Source organism: Scomber scombrus, chromosome 2 (genome assembly GCF_963691925.1).
Source record: "Scomber scombrus chromosome 2, fScoSco1.1, whole genome shotgun sequence".
Taxonomy (NCBI): Eukaryota; Metazoa; Chordata; class Actinopteri; order Scombriformes; family Scombridae; genus Scomber; species Scomber scombrus.
In genome coordinates, this window is record NC_084971.1 from 8,249,225 (window position 1) to 8,274,850 (window position 25,626).

Here is a 25,626-nt window from a genome sequence, read left to right on the forward strand (position 1 = left end):
CTATTTTGACTGTCATCAACGTCTGTAAGTAGTTGTTCGCTCATTATTTAGATTATAGTCATTTATATATATTGTGTGTATGTGTTCGGGTGTGCGTGAATGCGGCTAAAGTATGGCTTTATTTGTGTGTGTATGGGGCTCTGACCCCCCCCCCCATGCAGGGTTTTGAGTATCCGTCCTGATCACCAAGAGCTGATAAGATGAGTGTAGTTGTTGTCTTTCATCACCCTGGATGAAACATTCCTTTCTAATAGTTTGGATCAGTCTTCTGGGCTGTTAACACAGGTTAGACGCAGCTCCACTGGCCTCCAAAGACCAAATAATACCAATTTTTTAGTATGTGGAGCGAACTATATATTTTTACAAACAAAAAAAAGTAACCAAAAAAGGACTGCTTAAAAAGTTTATCTTGGAAAATGACTTTTTATTGGTTAAAATTACAGTTATGTGCAATGGTATTTATTTTCAGTAATTCCAGATTATTCATTTTAGCTGTAATTTGTCTGTGAAAAGTAGCACTTTTATCATCTAACATGCTTTTTATATAGTTGTTTTAATCCTTGATCCCCTTCAAAAAAAACAATGTTATAAAAACCACAAAATGAAACAAAAGACATGACGCTTTAATTTGCCAACAGCTTCACTGATATTTAAGCTATCTGGTGTTTCTAAAAGCACAAGCGGGACTTCTTTTGTAGCCTTTGTCCGTGGCCCCTCTGGCCCGTGTGCCGGCCAAGTTAGGAAAAGGCCAGACCAGTTCTCGGCATTGTTAACAACATTTAATCAAAGCTCAATCAAAATAGCTACCTTTCTTCCCGTGCCTGGCCGGAGGTAAAGTATGTCTGTTGAAGGGAGTCTTGTCTCTGTCTGCTGACAGACGACCAAAGAGAGGGCTCTGTATGTTCTTATCTCCATCTAACCCTGCTGTCAAATCAACCTGCACATGAAAGAGAGACAAGAACACACCCACTAAACTAAACTGCGCGCAGCTTCATAGTCTCCAAGAACTAAATAATCCCAAAGAAGAAGAGGACAAACCACCCTTTTTTATTTGACTTTTCAGATGTTTTTGCTGCAGTCACGGAAGAGGATATTTTGCTTTTTTGTGTTTCAGATGATCTACACAGAGAGGCTACAGTTTTTGACAAGCGGTTTTACATTTTTCCTTTTTATTTCCAGCTAATTCACTCGAGCATAAACAATAAATGCACTGGTTTGAGCGCAGATAGTGTTACTCATATGGGAATGGTCAGCCTTACAGCTCGAGTTCCCAACCCATATGCTGACCACTCCAAGTATCAATCACTGCATCTAAATGACTTAAAAAGAGCCATATTGATTACCAATACAGCATCATAAATCAAGAATGAGCCGCACTCTTTCTCTCACCGTTCACTCGCGTACGAACCGCCTCGCGCACACATGGACCTTGTGAAATCATAACAATAAATCTGGTGGACAGAGAGATGCAGATGAAGTCACTCTCGGCCCGTCTGTAACCTGATAGACGATTAGAGGAGAAGACAATCAAAGTGGAAGTGCGCAGCGAGGAAAAAAAACCCCCCCAAAGATGGAAAGAAAGATGCTGAAATAATGTTAATTAAAACAAAATATGTCCCGCAAACCATCCAACATCTCCTGTATGTTTTCAGTTTCATTGTGCGGACAAAGCAGCGGCTCTGTCTCTTCAATGCACTCCCACTCTGAAATGGGACACATGTTCCTCTGCTTCGTGGCCAGAGGGCATACATGGAAACTCTGCACCAATAAGAGCATTTCAGACTGGAAAAGTGTTTTTTATTCATTTATTTATTTATCCCCGCAATACCCTTGCAATATTGATTGAATCCAGCAGCATTTTTTAAAAAGCATTTTAAAGATCCAAGGAGAAGGAAACACCTCTTTGATTGCTTCAGGTGAAATCCAGACATAGTTTAAGGACCCTGTCGCGTTTAGTTGTCTTCTCCTTCTACCTTTTCATGGCGTGTGGACTACTTCTGTTGGTTTACTTCTTCCTGCATGTTTTTAGCTATGATTTCTTTATTTTCTCTTTTTCTTTCACCCTCTGGTTTGTTGTGTAAGTACAGCGAGCGCACTTCCGAAACAACAAACACTACAAGCCTCCGTGCAATAAAAGTATCCCATCTAATATTTATCAGCATGACTCTACCTAGACTCTGTGAATTGAGTTGTGTTCAGCCATTCAATTTAGTGTGAAGACGGAGAGAGGGGAGAGTGCCTGTGTTCAGATGATATTTTTAGGGTGGTCAAACTTGTTCACTGTGAATAGAAAAGCAGCCAAAGATTTGCTCGCTCTTTGTTTCATGTCAGTGTATGAAACAAAGAGAGATATTTATTTTAAAAAAAGAACAAGGCAGGCATCACTCTGTTTTTTATTGTCAACACATCCAAAAAAAAAAACTAAAAGCAGCAATGTGTTAGTCAGTCTCTTAAGACTACTCCCCTGCTTCACTGTGGCACTCAGCTCCAAGCCCACAAGTCTCTAGTGAAGATGTAAATCTTTGAACACATGTCACAAATATATTGTTTCTTTTTAAAAAGGGCTCGGTAATTTTCTGAAACAGCTTGGCATTGTTTTTTGGGGTCTTTTTTTTTTTTAGCGAACTTTACACAAACAAGGAATGCACGTTGCATTTAATAGGGACTATTTTCACCTGTGGCTTGATACGCTTTTGGTCTAATAGTGAGTATTTACAGTATCAAGACGCTGTAGATCGTCTCAAAATAACATATAATACAGTGTCCCTGATTATTGTAATGACGGATCACCCAGTCCAACAATGTGGCTATCTGATGAGTTTTAACTATGCTTGCTGTGGTTTTATGGATGTCGATGACGTCAATTGGATGTTTAGTCCACCCACACACTGTTTGATGGATTTTGATCAAATTTTGACTGGACAGATTTATATCCCCCTCAGGAATCATTGTTATAACTCTGGCGATCTTTTAACTTTTCATCCATCTCCATTATGAAGACGAAGTTTTCATTTGAACAATTCTTACATTTGAAAAAGTTGTGTGGGTGACGCACACATCTGGAACAAAAATGTAACTTTCCTGATATCCCATTAAACCTTCATTTGCATGGGGAGCTACAGTGTTGTTCTCTCTGTTTACAACCAAATATCTGTAAAACTAATTCCTCGTCAGCCTCAACTGCTCTCCATGTTTAGTCTTAATTAGACATTTTTAGCATGTTAAGATGCTAAACTCAAATTGTAAACACAATGAATAACATATTTAAACAGTGTGCCCTCCCAAGAACAACAGTAAAGGTTGTATATTCAGTAGCCAAAAGCAACCTTTAGTTATATTTGAGTGACAGATGCCATCTAGCAGCCGTTGTAATTATGACTCGGATACGTGACGCATTTCAGATTACGTCAATGTTAGGTGACAAATTTATATGGAGGTGGCGGGTTGTGTGGATGGCTGGATAGATGGATGGCAAAAAGTGGACTTAGCTGCAGAACACTGCTGTTTGCTAACTGTTTCCAACTGCGAGTCAGGACAATTAAAAAAACAAAAAACGTAATTTAGATTGTTGTGGTGTTTACTGTTGCTATGGCGATGAAGGTTTCCTAACTTTAAAGACTGTGTAAAGTGAATTCAGACATTTCTTCTAAACACATTAAATAAGTCATAAATGTATTTCTAAAAAAGGTGTAAAAAGCATCTCAACCATTTAGATTTGAATTGTGGAGCTAGGCTTCACAAACTGTGTTTCAAGATTTCTGTGTCTGGATTTAATGGGCTGGTCTGAAAATCACCAATAGCACGGTTACACACCGGGGCATAAACCCGTCCCCTGCTGCTGTAGAGGTATAAATACATTCAGCGCACACTACTACTACAGTCTACAGTTAGACAGTTAGCTGATTTAGCCGCCGAGTTAGCCGCCGAGTTAGCCACCGAGCTAGCCGCCGAGTTAGCAGCTGAATTAGCCGCAGAGTTAGCAGCAGAAAGCTCTCAGGCCTAGCATCCATGTTTCTGGTAGAGGTGTTGACTTTGATTGACAGGTGACACGTGGTAGGGGGCGAGGTTTCAGCGAACTCGGCAGAGGAAAATAGAAATAGGCAGACTTTTACACAACTTTGAAGCCTAATTTCATATATTTAGCGATTTTTTTAATCATTCAAATTTGGCAGGGTGGTTAACAACACACTTTTCTGTGGTATGTCAAACTCAGAACACATATTTATTTTTACTTTACACGGACTTTAAGGAAGTAGTAACTTTAACCCACACCACATTTCAAATGATCATTTTAACCCAAATTAAACCTAACCAAGTGGTTTTTGTGCGTAAACCTAACCACAGAGTTATCACACCATAAACCATCATCATATTTTAACAGTGATTTGTAACAGTTTTAGAAAGCTGCTGATTGAGACAGCATTTTAAAAAATGCTCCTACGTGGTTCTGGAGTGCCTGGTACAACCAATGTATTTGGTCGTTTAATTGTGTGAATGTGTTGTCGAAACATCATGTTGACATTGTCATTGTGATTGTGTTAGCATGCTGACATTAGCACTTAGCTCAAAGCAGTGCTGTGCCTATGTACAACCCAACAGAGCTGCTAGCATGACTGTAGTCAGCCCATATCCATGTATCCATTTTGTCTGAAATGAGCTTTGAATTCTTTCATCCTGTATGCTCATATCTCTCTGTTATGATATGACTTTCTCAGTTTAAATTGCACCTTTGTCTGACAAGTCTATCCTGTCGGCAATTACTCTGTTTAATAAGAAATAGTTCCTCACTCACTCCTCGCCCTGTCAGCAGGGATGAGAGGATTCAGCAGCACATTTCTTCAGGCAAGCGGAGTAAGTCTCATTAAATTTGCATTAAGTTAAAAGATGCTCGCACACAGACACGCGTACACATTTATTGGTCTCACAATACTTCTGACGTGTTTCTGTCTGCATTCAAATATTCCCACACACACTGTCTAACAGCTATCGTCTCTATTAGAATTTCTAAGCGCAGTGAGCTTCAATTTAATGTGCCTGGTGAGAGTGAGAAATATCTCCCAGTATTAAACTTTAATGTCTCTCTTATTAACACAGCGTTTGTTTTTTCCCCTCTTTTTATCATTTAGTTTCTCTCCATCTGTTCTCTTTTACATCATCCATCTTCCCCCTCACTCTCCTGTCTCTCTCCAGTTCTGTGCAGTCCAGTTCGCTGCTCTCTCGCTTGGAAACATGATCCTCAGTCAGTCTTTTGGCTCTCTTGGTGCTTGGTGAGCCTGTACGCTACAGTAGTTTAGGCCAGTCTCTGCGGCATTAGGTACAATATTCATTGCTCGTGATAGCATTAAATATGTCTTGTATATATATGTCAATGATAATGAAGTGTTTGATGTCAGATGTTATCAATGTGGCCTGTTCATGCATTTATTTAAAGTGCAGCATCACGTTTGTGACGGCTGATCCTTTCTGGGAAGAAACTGGAAGTCTTGTGATAATATTTCAGCATCCCACAGTTAAGATTTCCTCTTTTTTTTGCAGTTTTCCTTCCTTCTGTTTGTCTCTGTGTCAAAAAACAGGGGAAAATTACACCAAGAAGATGCAAGTCTGCATTGTAACTAGATTTGTTTGCTTTGTTTAAGTATGGAGTGATAAATGATTAAACCGGCTTTTCTAGAAGAAACATCATGAATAGTTGAGAGACTTTAGGCTGTGTGTATAATACAGAAGTCGACAGGGGCGTGGGAGAGTGTGAGAGTGTGAGAAAGGGGCTCGGAGACCTGTTCCTGTGTTGTGAAAACAAAGACGCACATCACACTGCATGGTTAGAGATGTCACCGCCAGAGAGAGAGAGAGAGAGAATAAAAGACACAGAAACCGGGGCTTCGGGTACCATTATCGCAAGTGTAGCGTAAAATGTGCCCCACTGGAAAAATGCAGAGTTGGTGGTTTTAAGATTTATTTGTCTGTGTAATGTTTATGTAGTCGCAGGAAAATTGTCATAGTTTCAGAAAGATTTTGTGAAAGCAAAGATGGTATTTAAAGGGGTACTAACATCATTTAGCATTGCATGTAAATAAATAATGGGTCTGAAGTCCGAAGATACAGATTAAGTAAAGAATCTCAAAATCAAAGCAACAGGACAGGAGCAGAGACATACTGGGTTTATGGTCTATAGTATGAGTCATGCCCCAAAAACACTGGATCCTACATTTCCCATAATGCAACTGGATGATGTATTTCATTAGATACCCTCTTTGGAAAGCTCTGCTCAGAGCCATTGAAGACAATTCACTATTTTCACAGACTAAGTAGTACTCATGGTGACAGTTAAACATAACCAAGTAAAAAGTAAAGTTAATTTAGCTTATTTAAATTATGCCCCTATGTTCACAGTTCAGGTCAATATGTACAGTTACACCAGCGCAGTGACTGTATCAATAAAGTCTTGGCTGTTATAATGTTGGTCGGCGTGATCCTAAATATTTATTTTAGGGGCAGTATAATGTACACACACACACACGCCTGCAAACACACATCAAAACGCACACAGATTACAGAGCGAGATAGCATGAAGACCTGCAGTCCATTCTGTGCTCCAATTTGAGCGTCTGATCTGAGCGGAGCAGACAGGCGAGAGCAGCTTGCCCTAGAGTCATGTAAAATGCAAAGGAATATACTACTCTATTAAAACCTCCTGATGGCAGAGAGGCTACACACACACACAGACACACACAGTCACATACACATTTTTACGTTTTACACACGAGTGGAACGCACTTACACTTATTGTTCAATCTGCTGCATCATAACATGCGGACACCAGCACTTTGTAATTCTTCCTCATCATTGTAATTTATTACATCGGCCTCTTTTAAATGTAGAAAGGCTTTGTGCTTTATTTTGTCTGTTAATCTGGTCTAGGTGTCTTTTTTTTTTTTTTTTTTTCATTTCAAATCTGTTTCCTTGACCGACAGAGGATCGACCCAGATTCAGAGGTGCAGTTTGTTAACCATCATCCCGGCACCTCCTCGTTCCAGCTTGTCATGCGGTATCTCTTCCACAACGCTTCTAAGTGCACTCCTAAGTGTACTTAACTCCGGCAACTCTGCATGTTCTCGTTTCATTATTAAACCCTCCCAACAGACTATCAACTTTTTATTCCTCCCGCCCGCCAGAAGTTTCCTCTTTCAAATATTCTCCAGCACTCATCGAAGGCCCCCTAACCCCAAACGACACTTTAAAACACTTAAGTTTGAAACCGCCCCTTCAAACGCGGGACAAAATATTTACTTCAAGACTGGAATCTTTTTTTTTTATGTCTGACAAACAAGTGGGCTTTATGCCCGTTAAGTAGCCAAACAGCCGGGAGTAGTGCTGCTCTGAAAAGGGGAGATCTCAGATGACGTGTTCCTTTATCATCGCCAGAAGAGCCGGGAGACGCTTTTATGAGACGCGCACATCATTATTGATAGACAATCTCAGTGCTGCGGGGCAAAAGTAGTTAAAGCTGACTTAGGTCTCATGTTCAGCTCTATTCTGCCGGCTTAATTGGTGTGCAACGTAGTGATGAAAATTGCATCAGTTGTCCTGATGAGCCAGAGGTTAGCCTGGGTCACTGCCACGCTTTCTAGTGGCTCTAATGTTGAGACAAAAGGCTGTATTAACTCCGCAAACACCTCTTGGATATGATGCTTTTACCTGGTTACATGTCCCATACATATACATAGCATCATAAATATTCTTGCGGACAGGCAACACACAAACACACACACACATTTATATGTACACAGACACAGAACATCTTGAGGCTGATCCCAGGTAACAATTTAAGAGGGAAAACGGTGAGTCTCAAAGCTCTCCTGAGGCCTCCGCGTGACTATTTTTGGAGTCGGCGCTCATCGCGGCTCATCTCCTCTTACTCTCTCACCGCTTACAGTTTGCTGCCTCCCTCTCTGTCTCTCTCTCTCTCTTTCTCTCTGACTCGTGCTTCCCTAAAACGCTCGCTCACCCCGAGCCACTTGTTTATCAGTCTAATGTTTGTTCTTGTCAGGGACAATATGTTTTCTCTCCACAGCAGTCTCCTCAGTTATTCTTCATCTGGCCCCTGGGCTGTTCTTAGTCAGCCCGTGTCCCCAGACACCTCTCCGCTGACCAGTGGAGGGCTTTAACTATTTATGGCTTTTATGTGTAAGGCTTCATACAAGCAAATTAGGTAAACCAAGCAATTGAGGGGAAACCAAGTGTTAAGGCATTTTGTAAGTGCTGACTGGAGTGATGGTGTTTTGTGACATCACATGGGGATTATAAAGAAGTCATAAGTGCAGATTTTGCTGTTTAAGACAAGAACATATTATAAGTTATCTTTATGAAACCAGAAGCAGAACATTTAAATCATCCTAAAGGTATTTGCTGAAAGCACTTTTCCAGAGGCATTACAAATGGAAGTCGCTTGGAAGCTTCCGGACCAAAAGGAAATCTTCCGTTTGCATTTCCGTCCACTTGGGATGTGATTTCACACCATTAGCCCCCCCCCCAACCCCACCAACCCCCTACCAACACACATACACCTCACACCACCATAAATATTTCAACCTCTCAATCTATATTCATTATAAACACATGCCCAATGCAATATGTGGTTGTGAGGACACAGGGCTTTTATTTATTCATCTTATTTATTTATATGTCTTTCCTGAGGGCGAGACATTAGTTTCTATCCATCTCTGCTGATTGCCAGCTATTACAGAGCACTTAGAGCCTCCTCTGAACTGGCCAGAGGGGAACACAATCCTCAAGAGATCCGCTCACTTCAGGGCTAAGAGGTTGTGTTTGTGGTGACATACACAACGCGATTGTTGTGCGTGAGGAAGTAACAGAAAGTTATCACGAGTGTCATTGCAAACACAAAATATATGGAATGAAAGATGGGGGGAAAAATCAAAACTGGTGTAGGTAAGACTTCAGTGTTGTAGTTTCTTGCAGGAATTTTCATTCGGTTCTCTTCACAGAACTATTCCTGTCATGTTCAATAAATAATTTTTAATGCACTTTAAATGTAGTCTTTACACTTATAGATATACCCTCTGCTGCTCTTTTGTGGTGGTATGAGCTTGAATTAAGCTTATTAAGTTAACTGCTTCTTCTTGTCACATGCTGTTCTGCCTCAGAGCAACATGTCCTGAATCCTTGATGAAAAACGTTTTTAAACCTCTAACCGCACACAGGTTTTAGTCTTGATGGAAGAGTGCTCACTTGTGGTAGCTTCCATTTTCACAGGACCCCCATTCCACTAACACAAATGTAACAAAATACAAAGTCTTAGCAGGTGCTCACACTGTGTTAAATGGATATCAATAAACTCCAGTTTGAATTACAAAACTATGCATAACTTATCAGACACCAAAACACTGCACAGCGGTTCTTATTATTGAGACAGGAGTTTTACAGTGCAGTCTTGAATTTATCTTTGAGCTCTCCACACCAGCTCGCCGGCTGATTGGCAACACCAGCAGCCAGAACATCAGAGGCTGATCCGCCAGGGTTCCCGGCTGGAAACTCACTGTACCACAACGATGATGGCTGAATGTGTTGACTCGTTCTTCTGGAAGAGCTTACCATCTAACTGAGAACCCATGGAGCTCGAGCAATGGACGTGCAGTTGCTTGTTACACCTTAAACAACAAAACATGCTCAAGAAAATGACACATACTGCAAGCGTTTTCTGATCTGGAGCTCACATCTTCCTAACTTCCCCCGCAGGACCGTATTAGATTCAGTTTCCCTTAATTGAAGCACATGTGCCACAGGAGAGGAACAATAACCTGCAGGACTTGCGGGGTGTTTGGGGACCGGGTTTCACTGCAACTCATCATTCAGCAGCATCCAGTGAAGCTGTAAATGGCAGCAGGCAGATATCCGTCTGGTCTCCTGGGTATTACTGTGTGTCATGTCACTATAGAGGCATGCAGGTCAGCTCCACTACACGCTCAGTACATGCTCTGCTCTGCTTAGATCTGGTTGACCGAATCCTGCGGTACAAGACCATCAAGTGCGTGGGAAGGCAGGGGGGCTTGAGGACGTATGTGTACAGGTGTGTGTGTGTGTGTGTGTGTTCAGTGTCACAGAAACAATATGTCCAGTGGTTTGTGTTTGTCTAAAGAACAACACGAAGAAGTGCCAACTGGCATAACTGGGAAATAGTTTTTCCATGCAGGGAACAACTTCAGTCTCAACACCAGTGCTAATAAAAACTTTGTGAATAATGATTATTAGGTTAGGTCATACAGGGTACATGTATGTGGCATTTTAAAAGGATGTCATGTTGCTTAGTTACAGTTATAAGCGCCTTGGGGCCAACAACCACTCACAGCAACACCAGAACCTAATTCAATTCCAGTGACAAAACAGAGACTTGGCTGTCAAGATAAGACCGTACTTTATGCTGATTTGGGGATTTGTGGTAGTTTTAAGGATGCAGGAAGAGGGGCGCTAGCAGAGAAAAAAAAAGTTAGGACACTCAACTGTATCAGTTGTTAATGGACGTATATCGACTGTCAGCATGAAACCACATTGAGTATTCCATGTCCGCACATAGTGGTGCTCATTCTCTGGTGTTATGGATAAGTGTTGACCCCCCTCCCTTAACGCTTCCCCCCAGACTTAGAGCATCCCTCCCCTGCCTCCTGTCCTTCTCCTTCCTTCTCCTCTTTCCTCTGCCTTTATCTCACCTATTGATTGGCCAATAATGTGTTTTTCAGTGGTAGATTAATGGCACATTATCCTGACAAGGGTGTCTGAGGGGACAGGACGTGAGGGAGGGCGTGGGAGACGATGCTCTTTTAATTGATACGGTTCTTGTGTATGTATGTCTGAGACGGAGACATGTCTGGAAAAAACTATATTGAGATTGAACAACTTTAATGCAACTAAACTTAAAGTTTTTATATTTAATCTGTCATAGTTTAATATGTTTATTATATTCTATCAATGAGTTAAGAAAACAAGAAAAACATGTCAAATCAAATCAAATCTATAAATCCTCTGCTTTGTTCAGCCTATGTTAACAGTTATTTGATGGATTGCCGTGAAATTTGACATTTGCACAGACATTCAAGGTCCCCAGAAGAGTTTGGTGGTCCCCTGACTTAAACTCAAAATCACCATGAAGTTACTTGCTGTGAAATTTGGTGCAAACTTTCATGTCCAATACTTTGATTTATCACCAGAAGCTTGAAAAACTAATGACATTACCATCAGCCTCTGCTGTATGTAGTGTTAAGTCCTAATTAGCAACTGTTAGCAGGCTAACATGCTAAACTAATATGGTAAACATTATACAGTAACTATTAAACATTAGTATGTTAGCATTGTCATTGTGGGCATGCTGTGTTGATGTTAGCATTTAGGTTGATGCACCGCTGTGCCTAAACGCAGCATTTCAGAGCAGCTAGCACGGCTATAGACTCTTATTCTTCTTAAATGATGGTTTGATCCGATAATTATCATATTCTATCATAATATGCTAATGAGTGTAGTTTACAGCATTATGTCCACCTGGTAAATTGTCACATTAAGAGAAATATTCAAATTTGACTTGTAAACACGCAGCTGTGATTCCTAATTTATCAGTTGGCAGGTTACAAATTACTCACATAAGGTTTGCCGTTGTTCATGTTGCATTGTGTAAATCTGTAAAGTAATTTGTTGTTGCATTTTCATTCTCTTACTTAGCTTGCTTTTAAGTTCATTTTTGGCGACAGTCCAGTTGGACTCCTCCCTTTAACCCCTGCACTCGCTCACCCCTTATCTCTGTATCACTCGCTTTTATCTGATTTTCATCCCCTCTGCCATCTTTCAATTTCCTCGAGCAATTTGCATCATGGATAAGGAGGGAGGCAACTAAATTAGCAGATCAATAGGCCATCAAACAGTCTTTAAGTGTGACACATTCACAGAGCTCCTGTCTCAGGTTTCCTCTCTAACTAATAGCCTTGTTGTTTACTTTAAAATATGCTGTGTCATGTAGTTTTGGTCTCAGGTTGCCCCCCCCCCTACTCCCCTCCAGTGCTTTGGGACACCCCGGGGAATCCATACACAGGCTTTTCAGTGCAGATTGATGCTGGTGACTGCATCCACATACACTGTTTACACATTTTGTCTTTGAATACATTTTTTTATTTCACTGTATAGACAAATTTATCTGACAGATAAATACTAAAAGAGACAAAACCCCCCCCGAGCATATAAATGAACCCCTCCATGTGAAACCTCATGGTGACAGTGTTTTCTGTGCTTTCATGTCGCAGAAAAAATGTCCGGGGACAGTCTCTCCCATCGTCTTGGGCGATGACCTTTGTCAGATGACTGGGAGAGGTCAACAGAGGTTAAAGTAATGGGCGAGCTGAGAGAGGGGGGCCCCCATGTAGTCATGCAGAAAGGAGCTGCCAGAGACTTTAACACAGGCGCGTAATGCACACACACACACACACACACACACACACACACACACACACACACACACACACACACACACACACACACACACACACATACATACATACACATAATCGGTCATTCTCTGATACGCTCTCCAACCATTAGGAACAGCACTTCCTCACTCCTGACCGGCCAGACCTCGGCTATAGAGAGGCGCAGACCCATGCAGAAATACAAACGCCGTCGTCTTTTTTTCCCAACACAAACACACACTCATCAAATGGTTCTGACTGAACTCCCCTCCCTTTTTACTCTCCTTTTCCCCGCTACTAGCTCTCTCTCTCTCTCTCTATCCTCCGTCCTTCTCATTCAGTCATAATCACACACAGTCGGGCTTCAGTGCACAGACTGCCGTGATGAGCTATGACAAGGCAAGAGGCGGGAGGCAAGCAAAGTAAGAATGAGAGAGGAGGATGGAGTGATAAAATGAAAGAGAACAGTTGGGAAAAAAATAGCACTTATTACAAAAAAGCTTCAAGGTGAATTAATGCTTTTATGTCACATTTACTCAGCATGGTCGTTTTTTATATATATGTATATTACATCCTCTGCAGTCCAAACATTCAGCCCAGGCGCCTTTAAGATGGTATGATCCTCAGTTTACATCTTTAGTAATATGCCATTCGACCACAACTCACATCTTGACAGTCTGCCGTCATGTCTGAGCGGATAGCCGCCAGGGATTGTGGGTACTGAGCAGTGGTTTGACTCTCTGAAACATGAGACAGGCTGCATAACAGGCCTCTTTTCTTCACTGAATACACACACACACACACACACACGCACACACAGTCAGTGCTCTAAACCACACACATATGTAAATGCCTCAGAGATTTTTTTTCTTTATTATTGGGTTCAGTTGATTGATAATGAACACATGGTGGACTGATTCCTGCTTGACACTTGGTGTCTTTAGATCTGTTAGAGTATAATTTTGATATAAGACGAAGAGGAGGGATATTGAAAAGAATGATTCATTATAATTATGATGGAAAAATCCTGTTTACAATAGTCAAAGGATATACAGTTTACAGTTATGTAAGTGTTTTCAGTATAGTATGGCAAATATAGAGGATAGGTGTTGTGGCAAAGTGTACTAGGGGTCAAAGGGCAGCACTGATGGGGTCAACCGACTTTCAACTTAGTACAGAGAGTAGATGTTCAGGTTTTCAGCAGTAGGAAAAATAACACAACCATTATTTTGTAACCTCGGATGTTGTTACGTTGGATAAAAATAGACTAAATATTACTTCAAACTGCTGACAGATCCTTCTCAAGTCAATGATATTAAAGTTTGTTTGATGCATGAAGATGCTGAGTGACTGTGTGTGTGTGTGTTTGTGGGATTCCCCACATCCATCAATAAAATATCAAATTATAATGTTTGGTCTTGGGATAATCATGAGTTTGCAAACATCACAACTTTCCACCTCGAAGCTTTTCGTACTGTCACAATGATTTCAGATATTTTAAGGAGTGTTAGGCTATTATATCTTGTTAAATAATAACAAGAAAGTGTAAGAAGAGGTTCGGTAAGAGATGGAACTCAAAATCAACACGTTCGGTGCAGAAAGTTGTATTTTACCACCTCAGTATTTTTTCAAAATGTTTTCATTGTGGAAAGTCTGACTCTTATTTTGCCCATTTGGTATACAGTAATGTGTAATTGATAACACAACAGATGCATTTTTGAATTTGTGACCTGGACATTCATCATTTTGTACTTTATTCCCCCTAGTTTAGAAATGATTCCAGTTACATAACATCAATCTGTCTTTGCTGTTTACTGACTTTACTGCTCCTCTTTTATCCCCAGACTCTTAACTGAGACATCACAGCAACAGAAAGCTGAAAGCTCTGTTTCCTTTTTATTTGGAATTAGTGTTGTGCATTTAATTCATTCAGACTCTGCGGTGTGTTTCCAGAGCTCAAACCCAAATCTCTTGGTAATACGGCTGACTTGAATCTTCCCCATAAGGAATGATCCTTGGCCCGACTTCAAGAGTAGCAGCACAGCTTTCCATTGTATACACGTTAAACTATGCTGATGCTGCTGGTATATTAGTCTGTGGCACAACGGCAGAGTGGCCACCATTCAGGAGGAGAGATCGAGGATGAGGCACCGTCTCACAGAAACTTAGGAGGAGATTAGCCTCACATCCTCTCTGCATCTACCACTCCCTGCATGCATCGCTATTTTTTTGCAAGATGTGTAGTTACATTTTTTAATACACCGTATGTACTGTTTCTTTCTCACAGAAACTTAGAGGGGAAGTCAGAATCAGTCAACTACTCCCTGTGGGCAATAAACAAGTCGGTCATAGTGAACTATATACAGTATATGGAGTGACCCCTCAGAATAAACAATGGATCTGTATTTTTCCAAAATGGTTTAGTTTCTTAAAGAGGAATATATTATATTGGTCATCTGGTATAATATGTAGTTTATATCCTGAATATACTGTTTTGATCACCAGCTACAAATATATATATACATGTCATATATTGACATCCACAATTTAGTACTTTCCCCCCCCAGATTTACTGATATAATACTTCTGATTACAATATTAAGTTGTCAGAAACACAGTTTATGAGTGATTTTGAATTTATGCATATTATACAAACTGCTGTGTTTCTAATTTAGGATACAGTAGCACCGTTAAAGTGGAGGCCTGATATTTGCAGAGAAAATAATACAAATGTGGGCCTGTAAGTATTAAAGGCCTCTTGCATGGCCGTCATTTAAGACAGTTTTATATCAACTGTTCTTTACAGAGACCAAGATTTGAAGTTGTGCTTTGATTTAAGATTTTACAACTTCTTTCCATATCTTAATTCTTCTTCTTGTTTAATCAATAGTCCTTTTGCATTTTTTACTTCCTGTAAAATCCATTTAACAGTTAATGGTGAAATTACAAAATGCATTGTCAAAACTACAGTTAGGATTATTTTCAATGTATCCCCACTATCTGCAATTTCTCTGATCAATAAACCTTTGATTTTCCGAAACACAAAAAGTTTGCCTCAAAATACTGAATCAATTCTGTCAAATATTTCTTGAATGAAGATGTTTTAATTACAGTTTCAGTAAATGGTGTAATGAGCCTATAGGCAAATGTGGAATAAAGTAAGCATAGTAGGATACTCAGAAAAAAAAATAGACATGCGTGAAACATAAAATAAAATGTTAATTACATTCATTTAAATACATAGATAATTTCAGTAATTCAAAAAAAAATTCATTATGATACAGGAAATGCATGCAAACAGCTAATGTATAGCCTAGTAATTTCTTTGGTGGCTTAGGCTGCTGAAAATGCGGTTGTCGATGAGAATAATGATAATAATAATAATAATAATAATAATGAATTATGTAAACAATAAAATGTTGGGGTTGATGCTGTTTGAGGCCTCCCTCAGGCTATCACAAGCTTAGCCTGCTGTTTCTATAAACGGCTATGTGTAACTATAGCAGGTTTAGTGTTAGGCCTATAGAACCCATAAGTTTGACTGAAAAATAAATAATACCGAATCAGCTTATTTTTTTTATGTGATATGTGTAACTACTCCTCTGTCGTTGTAGGCTACTTGCAGTCTTCATAACCAGTTCTGGAGGCAGGTCCGGTCCCACCATCTAAACACCTTTTTTTAAATGCTTAAAACTTGGCAACAGACCACCAAAAAGTGTCTCTTTCACATGGAGGATCAGTGAAACCATCATACGTCCCCGTCGTACAGGCTGAAGTACTTGCTGGCGTTTGAGAAGCAGAGGTAAGGCGTGCTACTCCCCGGGTAAACCACGGGAAGAGGCATGGGCAGCAGGCATCTCCCCAGCAGGTTGCTCTCTTTGTACAAGGCCGGGAGCTGCCCCACCACCACGGGCTTTCCACTCTCGGGGAAATCGGTAACGGGTCCGTCGATTTCAGTCGAGATTTGCCGTTTCAATTTATTCCTGCGATTCTGAAACCATATTTTCACCTGGGTCTCCGTGAGCTGCAGAGAACTGGCGAGGCAGGCACGCTCTGCGCTGCTCAGATAGCGTTTCATGTCGAAAGTAGACTCCAACTGGAAAATCTGTCTCTTGGAAAAAATAGTGCGCGTTTTCTTTTTTGTGATTATTTTGTTCTTCTTGGCGGGGCTGCCTCCTTTGTGGGGGTCTGTGGCCGTGGTGGTGGAGCTGCTGTCGTCGCAGCTGCTGTCCCCGCTCTCGAAGCGCACCTCCGTCGCTTTTATCGCGTCTCCACGGCTGATGATCACCGAGTCCGACGCTCCGTGGCAGTCTGTGATACATTCTGTAACAAAATCAACACAATTTAACACGAGCCTCAGACTGTGCTGCTAAATTGACCCAAGTAGTACGACTATGCAAGAGTCGTGCGTAATGGTGATGACACAAGATATACAGATATATATTTTACAACTGGGTACAAATTCTGTAAAAGCGTCTTACCACTTTCTTTGAGCCTGCTGTCCGGGTCCTGCCTCTGCTGGGCTCCGTGCTCCTCGCGGTGGCTCTGGAAACCGTCTTTACGCATCGCCGTCGCCAAGTCATCCTGCAGTCCCGCGGGGTGACAACTGTCACAAGTCCTCCCGCTGGTTTTCAGGTTTAGGATGTTGTCAATAGTGAATTTCAGAGAGGCTGCGGGTCGACATGGTGCGTCCACTTTGTTCATATTCTCCAATGCGTAATTCCCTCTTTTGTTTACTTCCGCGACTCTACTCGGCGTTAAGTCTAAACCAGGACGTTAATCTCACCACTAACGTCTCGATGCTCCACGCACCATAGCAGCAGCCACTGAGCAGACACTGCTGGGCTGGCGATGCTCTGCCTGCACCGCTACTGCACACACCGGATGGAGCGCGCTCTGTCCTCGGTGATTGGTCCAGAGGAGCGCGCACTATGGGCCAATAAGAACGAAGGGATGGAAGGAGAAGGGAGGGCAGGGGAGTGTTGTTGTGCCCTTCCCCTCTTAACTCCCCCACTCATCCTACACATCTGCAAGGAGACCCGGAGTCCGGTGCCCTCAACGGGTCCCCCCAGGAAAACAAGCACTAGTTTAATTTCCCAGTTATTTCACACCATTAACAGTATTTAACCTGCAGTCTCTCTGTCTGAAGCAGCAGCGTGAAATGGAGTTTGTCAATTGATTTGCATAGTAAAGCATATTTTTTTTTTAAATATATGTTCTATTGACATTGCAATGTGTGTGTAATAAATATTTGCACAGTAGTTTTCAAAACACACACACACTCGCATTTATATGTTTTTTTCTTCAGGGAGCTGCTTGCTACTTTTAGAATGAAACAAGCTGCCAACAAAATAATATAATTATTTACGTTTATACTGTGTTGCACTCGCACAGTGCATTTTAAGGGATTATTTAATTTATTTAATAATCCATTATCAATCACCTGCATTTTTATTTATTAGTTTTTTTTTCACTATTTTATTTTTGTAATTTGAAAACTGCTAAAAGTCGATCCAGTTTTTATCTTGGGGTCTTATGATTTAAATGTTTATCCTCGGTGTTTTTATTTCATTACTTAGCGACTCTTACACGTATTTACTCTTTGTTACCGTTAATTTTGTGATCTACACCGGATTGTATCAAAACTGAACTTTCCGTTAACTCGAAGAAAAGTTTTTATTTCACCAACTTTTTTGGTGAATTATCAAAGTGGAACTTGTCATGCGTTTATTAAAAAGAAATAGTTTATTTTAAAGGTTTGTCCTACAGTTGCTACGGTGTGGCCTGATCAGAGCAATTCTCTTCAGATTAATTTTATATAAATGTTATATATATATATATATATATATATATATATATATATATATATATATATATATATATATATATATATATATATATATATATATATATATATATAAATATAAAGTTTAACTTGACTTTTTATACGTCAAAAGGAGAAAGGAGTGAACATTTCTGACAGAGGCCTGTTTGTAGCAATAACTTAAAGCACTGTGTGCACTACACTTTAATTCTGTAATTTCCAAAAAGACAGACAAGTCGCCTCTGTAATCTTTATTTGTTTCATAAAACATAAAAGACTGACTTCACCCTCTTCTGCAGGTTTATGACGATACATTAGAGGTCAGTGAGTGTTCACAAACAGCAGACAAAAACAGACAGAATGGTGCTTGATTTTTTTTATTTATCTATTAAGTGAAAAAAGTGACAAAGTTGGAAAAACGTGTTGCTTTAAATATAAAAGTTTGCAAAAATATGTGTATTCAAACAGTACATGAACAGCTTCGGCCGCCATGCTTCATTGTTATTATAGTCTATACTGTGACAAGAGAACAGACTCTTGCAGAGGCTTATAAACAGAAATATAGAGAAGAGTCATTATTTAGTGTTATTTATTACGGTTTCTGTGGCTCTTATCTTTGGATGCAGTCAGCAGTTTTCTTGCGGCATTGTGGGTTATTGCACAGTTTCAACAGGGTGAATTTATATCTTTAACCAACAGAAGCGTTTGATATGTCAGTCTTTACACCAAGCCGGTCATCTGTGATCTCAACAAGCTCATGGAGTGAGCAAACGAGGACAGAGGGTAGTTGATAGAATTGGTGAAGCCCGCGACGGATGCAGACACTTGATGTCCGTTCAAGTTGAACCCCAGCGCTGCAGTGGGTACGGGTCCTTCGTGATACAGGATGGGGACCCTGACAATCCGCTGGGTCGAGTTTGGAATATGTACAGCCTCTAGGTCCGCTGCCAGCTGTCTCTTCCATTTATTTCTCCGGTTCTGGAACCAGATTTTGACCTGTGTCTCAGTCAGGTGAAGAGACGTTGCCAGCCCCGCTCTCTCAGAGCTGCTGAGGTACCGCTTCACGTCGAAGGTTGACTCCAGCTGAAACACCTGACTGCGGCTGAACACAGTCCGGGTCTTCTTCTTCCGGGTGGAGCTCGGGTCAGAAGAGGCGTCTTGCTCTGACCGTGCGTCTAAACCGTTGTGCGCGTCCTCGTTGTCGTCAGTCAGGCTGCTGTCGCCCGTTTTCCTGTCAGTTTCGTCGCTGCCCTCCGTTATCGGCTCAGACACCGCAGGTGAACCTCTGTCACTGGTGGATATGGGTGAGTGTGTATTATCCCTCGGGCCTGAAAGGAGACAAAATAGAAATATGACTGACTTTGAAGGCACACTGACAGAGATAGTAGCTTTTTACACCAGCTTGCTGATACATTGTTGTCCGTTAAACAAATGAAAACTTCTCTGTTGAAGCATTGCGGAATAAATCAGTCTAAAGAAAATAATGAAAATGGAACATAAAACAATCAAATATGTTGGAAAAGATCAAACTTAACGTCCGGCAAGTTTCACATAATTTTAGGGAAATATGACATTTTAAATTAATTTGGATTTAAACACTTTAAAATGTAAATGTGTTTTGCAGTTTACCAAAAAAGTTGAGTGCACATGGGCAACGCTAGGAAGTTTAGATTGCATAACACAGCACTTAATGAGCCCAGTGAGGAAGTTGTCTGACACGGATATGACACAGATATGATTAGGATATTTCTAATAATACACATAGCCTTCCAAAGTAAACCTGACAAGATCTTGGCAGTTTATAACATATTAATATTATCCAACAGGTCAATACTGAATTCCTGTGTGTACATTGGCTGTGACCATGGGCTTCAATAACTTGTGGACACATTGATGGTGCTCTTGGGATTTTAAAATCAAAGTATTGGACTGTACAACCAGAGGGAGGGGCATTTTTGTTTTGATTTTATGGCGCGTATGAGTGCCCAAATGGCACTGAATGTGCGTAAAGGCGTCATGATGTTTGACGTGCAGCGTTATTGTCGCTTCTGTTTGAGGTTGTATACTGGGTATTTGTGCGTAATCCACGTGCGTAATCTTCAGATTGGGTTATGGGTTGCCTACAGAGAAGCACGATGGAATATCCTCTCTGTACATGCTTCGGGTGCTCAGGCGTGAAAAAACGTTCATTCTTAGGTGTTTTACAGAATTTACAGACGCAGTGTGAACCTGCAAAGATCTGCCAAACCTCAATACGCATAACCAAGGGAAGGGTAACCTTTCTAGAGTTTTTGGGAACTCTGGGTGGGGAAATGGAAAGAAAAATATTGTTATTTAACAAAGCGTGAAGAGGCTTGAGACTTTCCAGCTTTTAATATTATCTCCCTGTGTTACCAATAAATTCATGCAAAATAAACAAATACGCAACTAATTCAAGCCACTACGACGTGCATACTATCACCAAGCAGTCCGTTTTATTCAGTAAATAAAAGCTGATATATGTGATCTAAAAGTAGACACTATAAAAACAAACACCTTGTTCTTCTTTACATATTTAACTCCGATTCTCATGACTGTCACGGTTAATTATAAAAGCTATTAAATATAAGAGAAAATGTGGGTGCAGTTCATTACACCCCTGCTAATACTATACTTGCAACAAACTGCATACGTTTTGTATATTATGTTGCATAGGCTAAGATGCCCATAGCTCAGTTTAGCTTTATTTATTATTATTATTGTGCCTACAATCTACTCGGTACTCACTGTGTGGTGTTTCCAAAGCTCTGGAGTTCAAGGCAATGTTCCCCCCGCGGTACCACAGCGGCGAGTCTCTGTATGGGGACCGGGCTGTGGAGCTGGAGCCATCGGGAATCGGAGCGCTCGTATAGGCGTGATGTGAGTTCAGCACTCGGCTGCTGGAAACGCTCTCCACACTGGCATCCTCTCGACTGCTGTCCGACGCAGAATCCTGCCTATTCCGCCCAGTGCCCAGCAGATTTTCGATGAAAAACGACGACGCCCTCGATGAAGTGGGAGTCTGTTTCTCCGCCAGTTTCTCCTGCATGTTTTCCTGCCCGATCTCACGGTGTTTTCACGTAAAAACCAAGCGGATCCTCTCTCGATCGAGCGTTAAGGCGACCCAAAGTCCCAGCAGTCATTTCAAGCGCCGCTGCCTTTGCGCAGTGATCGGATGAGGAGTCATGGCAGAGACGGGACGGGGATCTCCTCGTTGCCAGCGGGAGGAGAGGGAGACAGGGAGACGGAAGCAGTAGTACAGTGAAACGTCAAGTCAAACGCGTAACGAGCCGAGGGCATCCAGCGATTGGACGAGCACAATAGCAAATGGGGTTTTCCAAGGAAAGGAGAATTATTGTCTCTCTGCGTCAGCCGCTGCTCTGTGTGTGTGTGTGTGTGTGTGTGTGTGTGTGTGTGTGTGTGTGTGTGTGTGTGTGTGTGTGTGTGTTCACGTGTGTTCACGTGCAGGCCCGTCCCCTCGAGGCCATGCAGGCAGGAGAAAACCTCTGTTCGTGGTACAGCGCTCTTTATTTGGGTCAATTAGAGTGCAAATCAAAATAAAGATCCGCCAGGGCAGCAGCCATGCCCGGGGTCGAGCCCCCCCGGTCCACTCTGATATAGGAAGCGCTCACAGTCAGCTATTAGCTGGCAGTGAACGACAGTATGGAGCCTGCCATCTTTTAAGGGTGTGTGTGTGTGTGTGTGTGTGTGTGTGTGTGTGTGTGTGTGTGTGTGTGTGTGTGTGTCTGTGTGTGTGTGTATGTGCATGCGCTTTATACCATTAGACACAGAGGAAAAACTAAAGCTGCTTGTGTTTCAATCATTTTAGAGTCATTATTTCAAGCTTTTAAAACATTTGACAGCACCTGAGAGGCGGATCACTTTTCCATTTCCAGTACAAGCCTAAATTGAAAAATAAAATGAGCGGTGTTTCACAGTGGTATGATGTTATCGACCTCAGGAGTCAGGAGCGCTTCTGCCTATTGAACCGTGCAAAATGGCACGTGCAACGCTGCGTCTTGGAGATGCGGCTGCTGTCAAAGGTTATCAAAACTTTGCGTAATGGCGCAACAGAATAATGGGACTGCTTATCTGTAACTGCCTGGTTTAATTAGGACCAACTACACATTTTCTCCTCTATCTCAAGATTTAGAATTGATCGGCAGAATTATGTGGGCCCATTTGTCGATATAGTGTTGTTGTAGCGGGCTGCCTCTATCGCTGTTGGAGGGCAGGGTTTCCTCAGCCTAATTTTTTTTTTTACTAATTTTCAATTCTGAGGAAATGAGTAGCAAAAAAAAACTAAGGAGATCGGACTAAAAAATGAGTATTAGTACAAGAACAGCAGTGGGAACACACGTTTGATTTGTAGTATTTTTCTTCTTGTTTTCTTCTTCAACTTTTAACATTTCCATTTGACTTTAAACAACAGCCCTCAGTTTCTCAGAAGAATAACCCACATAACAGCAGATAACATCTTTAAAAATGACCATTTGATGTAGGCATAAACACCCAAACTGAGTCCCTTAAAATAAACTTTTCTTTTAAAATTACATAATCCCCAAACGGTCCTGTTTCATTGACGGACCAAGCAAGTAGCCGATATTTACAGCTTCGGCAGAGCTACTTATAACTTGCTGTGAACATGAAATAGTTCATTTATAAAGAGCAGTACGTTTCCAGTGAATACAGCCTTCATGGCACAGATCAAGATAAACTTACCACTATTAGATGATCTGAAAGATTTAAATGAGTGCTGACGGGCGTCTTTACCCTTTTCGTTGAAATGGCAAGACATTTGAGCTTTTTATTTCCCTCAATGGAGTCAGCGGCGATGACCTTTAACTTCAGCCTCTCTCTCTCTCTCTCTCTCTCTCTCTCTCTCTCTCTCTCTCTCTCTCTCTCTCTCTCTCTCTCTCTCTCTCTCTCTCTCTCTCTATCTCTCTCCCCAAGGCTAGACTTACCCTTTGACAGAGGATCAGCGGTAATGTTGCTCTTCAGTCTAACACTCAGTGCAGACAACAGTAACATGAGCCGTGTGTTGAAGAGCCGAGTCTTGCACCTGTCTTCTAATATCTCGCTCAATAAGAGATTTAATATGGCGTTTTATGATGCGCCTTTAATTCGGTTATTGAAACCCTTTGTTTTCCCCTTGAGGCCAAAACCCCCCACTTCCGCTCGTCTCCCTTTTAGTTAAGTTAACAACACCAGCGAACTTTACATTTCATTAATTAGAAATGAAAAAATACCCAAAGCTGCTTTCACTGAATTATGATTAATTCAATATTTTTATGATTCCACACGCATGAGATAAGTTGTAAAGGTCAGTAAGCATCGATTATCTTGTCAAAACTCAGCAGCGGTAGCTGATCACATCCTACAAGGTTACTAAAGTTATTGTGAAATGATTAATTCTATTAATAATATATAGGCACAGGGCAAAGTCTAGTCAATCTAGTAAATAATTCACACATTTATCACAGATACCACAATTGCTCTGGAATTTACTATTACAAAGAAAACACAATGAGATATATTAACTTTATTAACATCAAAAAGTCTACTCTTGTGATTCTTTGTCCCTTGTGGATTGTTCACTGTAGAAGTTTGCTAATGGTGATAATGGTGTTCAAAAAAAAAGGTGAATACCACATGATGGGCTGATTGAGAACAAACTTCCAGAAGTGAACATAGACAGGGCACGGTTAAGTGATATTAATTCAAGCTCAGCCTCTTTCTTTGCAAACAGCAGCATTCTTGTGAATTTCTCAATCATCTCTCATCATCACTGTTATCTCTCTACAGTCTGAGGAGGATGATCCTCACCCCCTCTGCATGTATTCCGTGTAGCTGTTTGATTGCCTTTCTGTTTTTAGATGTGTTTGCGTGTGTCTAAACCCCACATTAGATCAGGTTTCTCTGTGTACACCAGGCCGTCTGAACGATGTGGCACCCCGGCCAGCGCCCTCTGCTCCGGGGGGGCCGACAGCCGCGACCCAGAGGCCCCCTCTCACTTTTCTTCTCTCCCTCTTCTCTCCTCTCTCTCTCTCTCTCTTCTTCCTCTGATCTTTATCCGGCCTGGCGTGCCCTTTGCTTTATATGGCCTGCTGGCCCGCTACCCAGCTCCGTGGCCACGACCCCCTCTGTGCCACCGCAGCTCTGACATCAGCTCACTACTGAAATACAGTTTCACCACACAAAATCATATCATCAGCATGTGCTCCGGGAGACAGCTGCATCAAATTGACCGTGTTTCTCTAGTTGGCTGTTGCGAGTGTTTTCCAGCCCTGGGTGCTGCCAGGCCTGTAACACAGTGTTACAGTTTGTATTATCATCCAAGAGAGAAACAGAAGTCCACTATGAGATGGCAGTGAGGCTAAACTGCATGGTGTTGGAAAGCAAATTGACTGTGCATTATATTTTTTGGAAATCTTACACAAAACCCCAAAAAATCATACAGTTTCCAGAGCTCTGGTTGGCAGCTGTAACCATTTCCATTTTGTTCTGTTCAGAGATGATATTTTTATTTAAAAGTTAACAAGAATGAAAAATGCCTCTTTAAGTTTACATTTCTATTTAGCATGTTTTATGTGAATCGTTGTTAACCAGTCACATTTCCTCTACACTCTCCCGTTCTCCGTTTTGAAAATTACCCAGGTCTAATCACAATTTTTATGACGGCCATTACCGCTTCAAGTGTGATTTTAATGGAGTCTGCTGCTCTCAGAAGGGGTTTGCAGTCAATGAAAGTGGAGACAGTTTGACCTACTTCATTACACTGGAGGCAGTGAGACAGGCAGGCAGAGACAGGAAGGCATGTATCTCCTCTGGGGCATTTCACAGCTCCCTTTTACATTAAGAGGCCTTCAAAGTGACTCAGTGAAGAAAAGTGACCTCGGCTGACTCGCATTTTTGAGGCGATGCAAGCATGCACCCATGTGTATAATTATAAACAGAGAGTGCATTCAAATTCACATGTTTGTTTGTCCGTATCCACAGCGACAAACAAGTAATGTAATGTAGTCGTTAGTTAATGACACCAGCAAAACTGAGCTGCTGAGACTTGTATCACTCACACTGACATTAGAGACCCATCACACCCATTACTGCTTGTCTTTGGTTTGTAGGGGGCCCTCTGATGGTTAACAGAGTGTAATACACCTTAGGTTCAAATATCACACACATTTACACACAGTACTTGCTCGTCATCAGAGCAGTATATACAGAAACTGTTTTGCACCATGCTGGTTAGAAAGCAGCCAAAACAGCCTTCCTGCAGTAATTTCCTAAGCTGTCATTACCCTCTGTTAATACTCTGCT

The 25,626-nt window shown here is 41.3% G+C and overlaps 2 protein-coding genes across 2 annotated transcripts; both read right to left on the minus strand.

Moving 5' to 3' along the window:
• Positions 1-16,212: 16,212 nt before the first annotated feature.
• Positions 16,213-17,168, minus strand: hmx4 (H6 family homeobox 4). The gene is made up of 2 exons (XM_062440587.1): positions 16,946-17,168; positions 16,213-16,787 (listed from the first exon to the last, which is right to left on the minus strand). Exons 1-2 carry the CDS (start codon positions 17,166-17,168, stop codon positions 16,213-16,215), a joined length of 798 nt encoding a protein of 265 aa, XP_062296571.1.
• A 1,818-nt stretch (positions 17,169-18,986) lies between these two features.
• On the minus strand, positions 18,987-21,562 carry hmx1 (H6 family homeobox 1). Its single transcript, XM_062437515.1, has 2 exons — positions 21,055-21,562; positions 18,987-19,616 (listed from the first exon to the last, which is right to left on the minus strand). Exons 1-2 carry the CDS (start codon positions 21,353-21,355, stop codon positions 19,009-19,011), a joined length of 909 nt encoding a protein of 302 aa, XP_062293499.1. The 5' UTR covers positions 21,356-21,562; the 3' UTR covers positions 18,987-19,008.
• Positions 21,563-25,626: the final 4,064 nt, after the last annotated feature.

Excerpts from the sequence above, each read along its gene's own strand:
- hmx4 (XM_062440587.1), bottom strand. The coding sequence starts at position 17,168 with ATGAACAAAGTGGACGCACCATGTCGACCCGCAGCCTCTCTGAAATTC. Across the intron at positions 16,788-16,945 it reads CAGCAGGCTCAAAGAAAGTG|AATGTATCACAGACTGCCAC; the intron begins GTAAGACGCTTT and ends ATTTTGTTACAG.
- hmx1 (XM_062437515.1), bottom strand. The coding sequence starts at position 21,355 with ATGCAGGAGAAACTGGCGGAGAAACAGACTCCCACTTCATCGAGGGCG. Across the intron at positions 19,617-21,054 it reads AGCTTTGGAAACACCACACA|GCCCGAGGGATAATACACAC; the intron begins GTGAGTACCGAG and ends GTCTCCTTTCAG.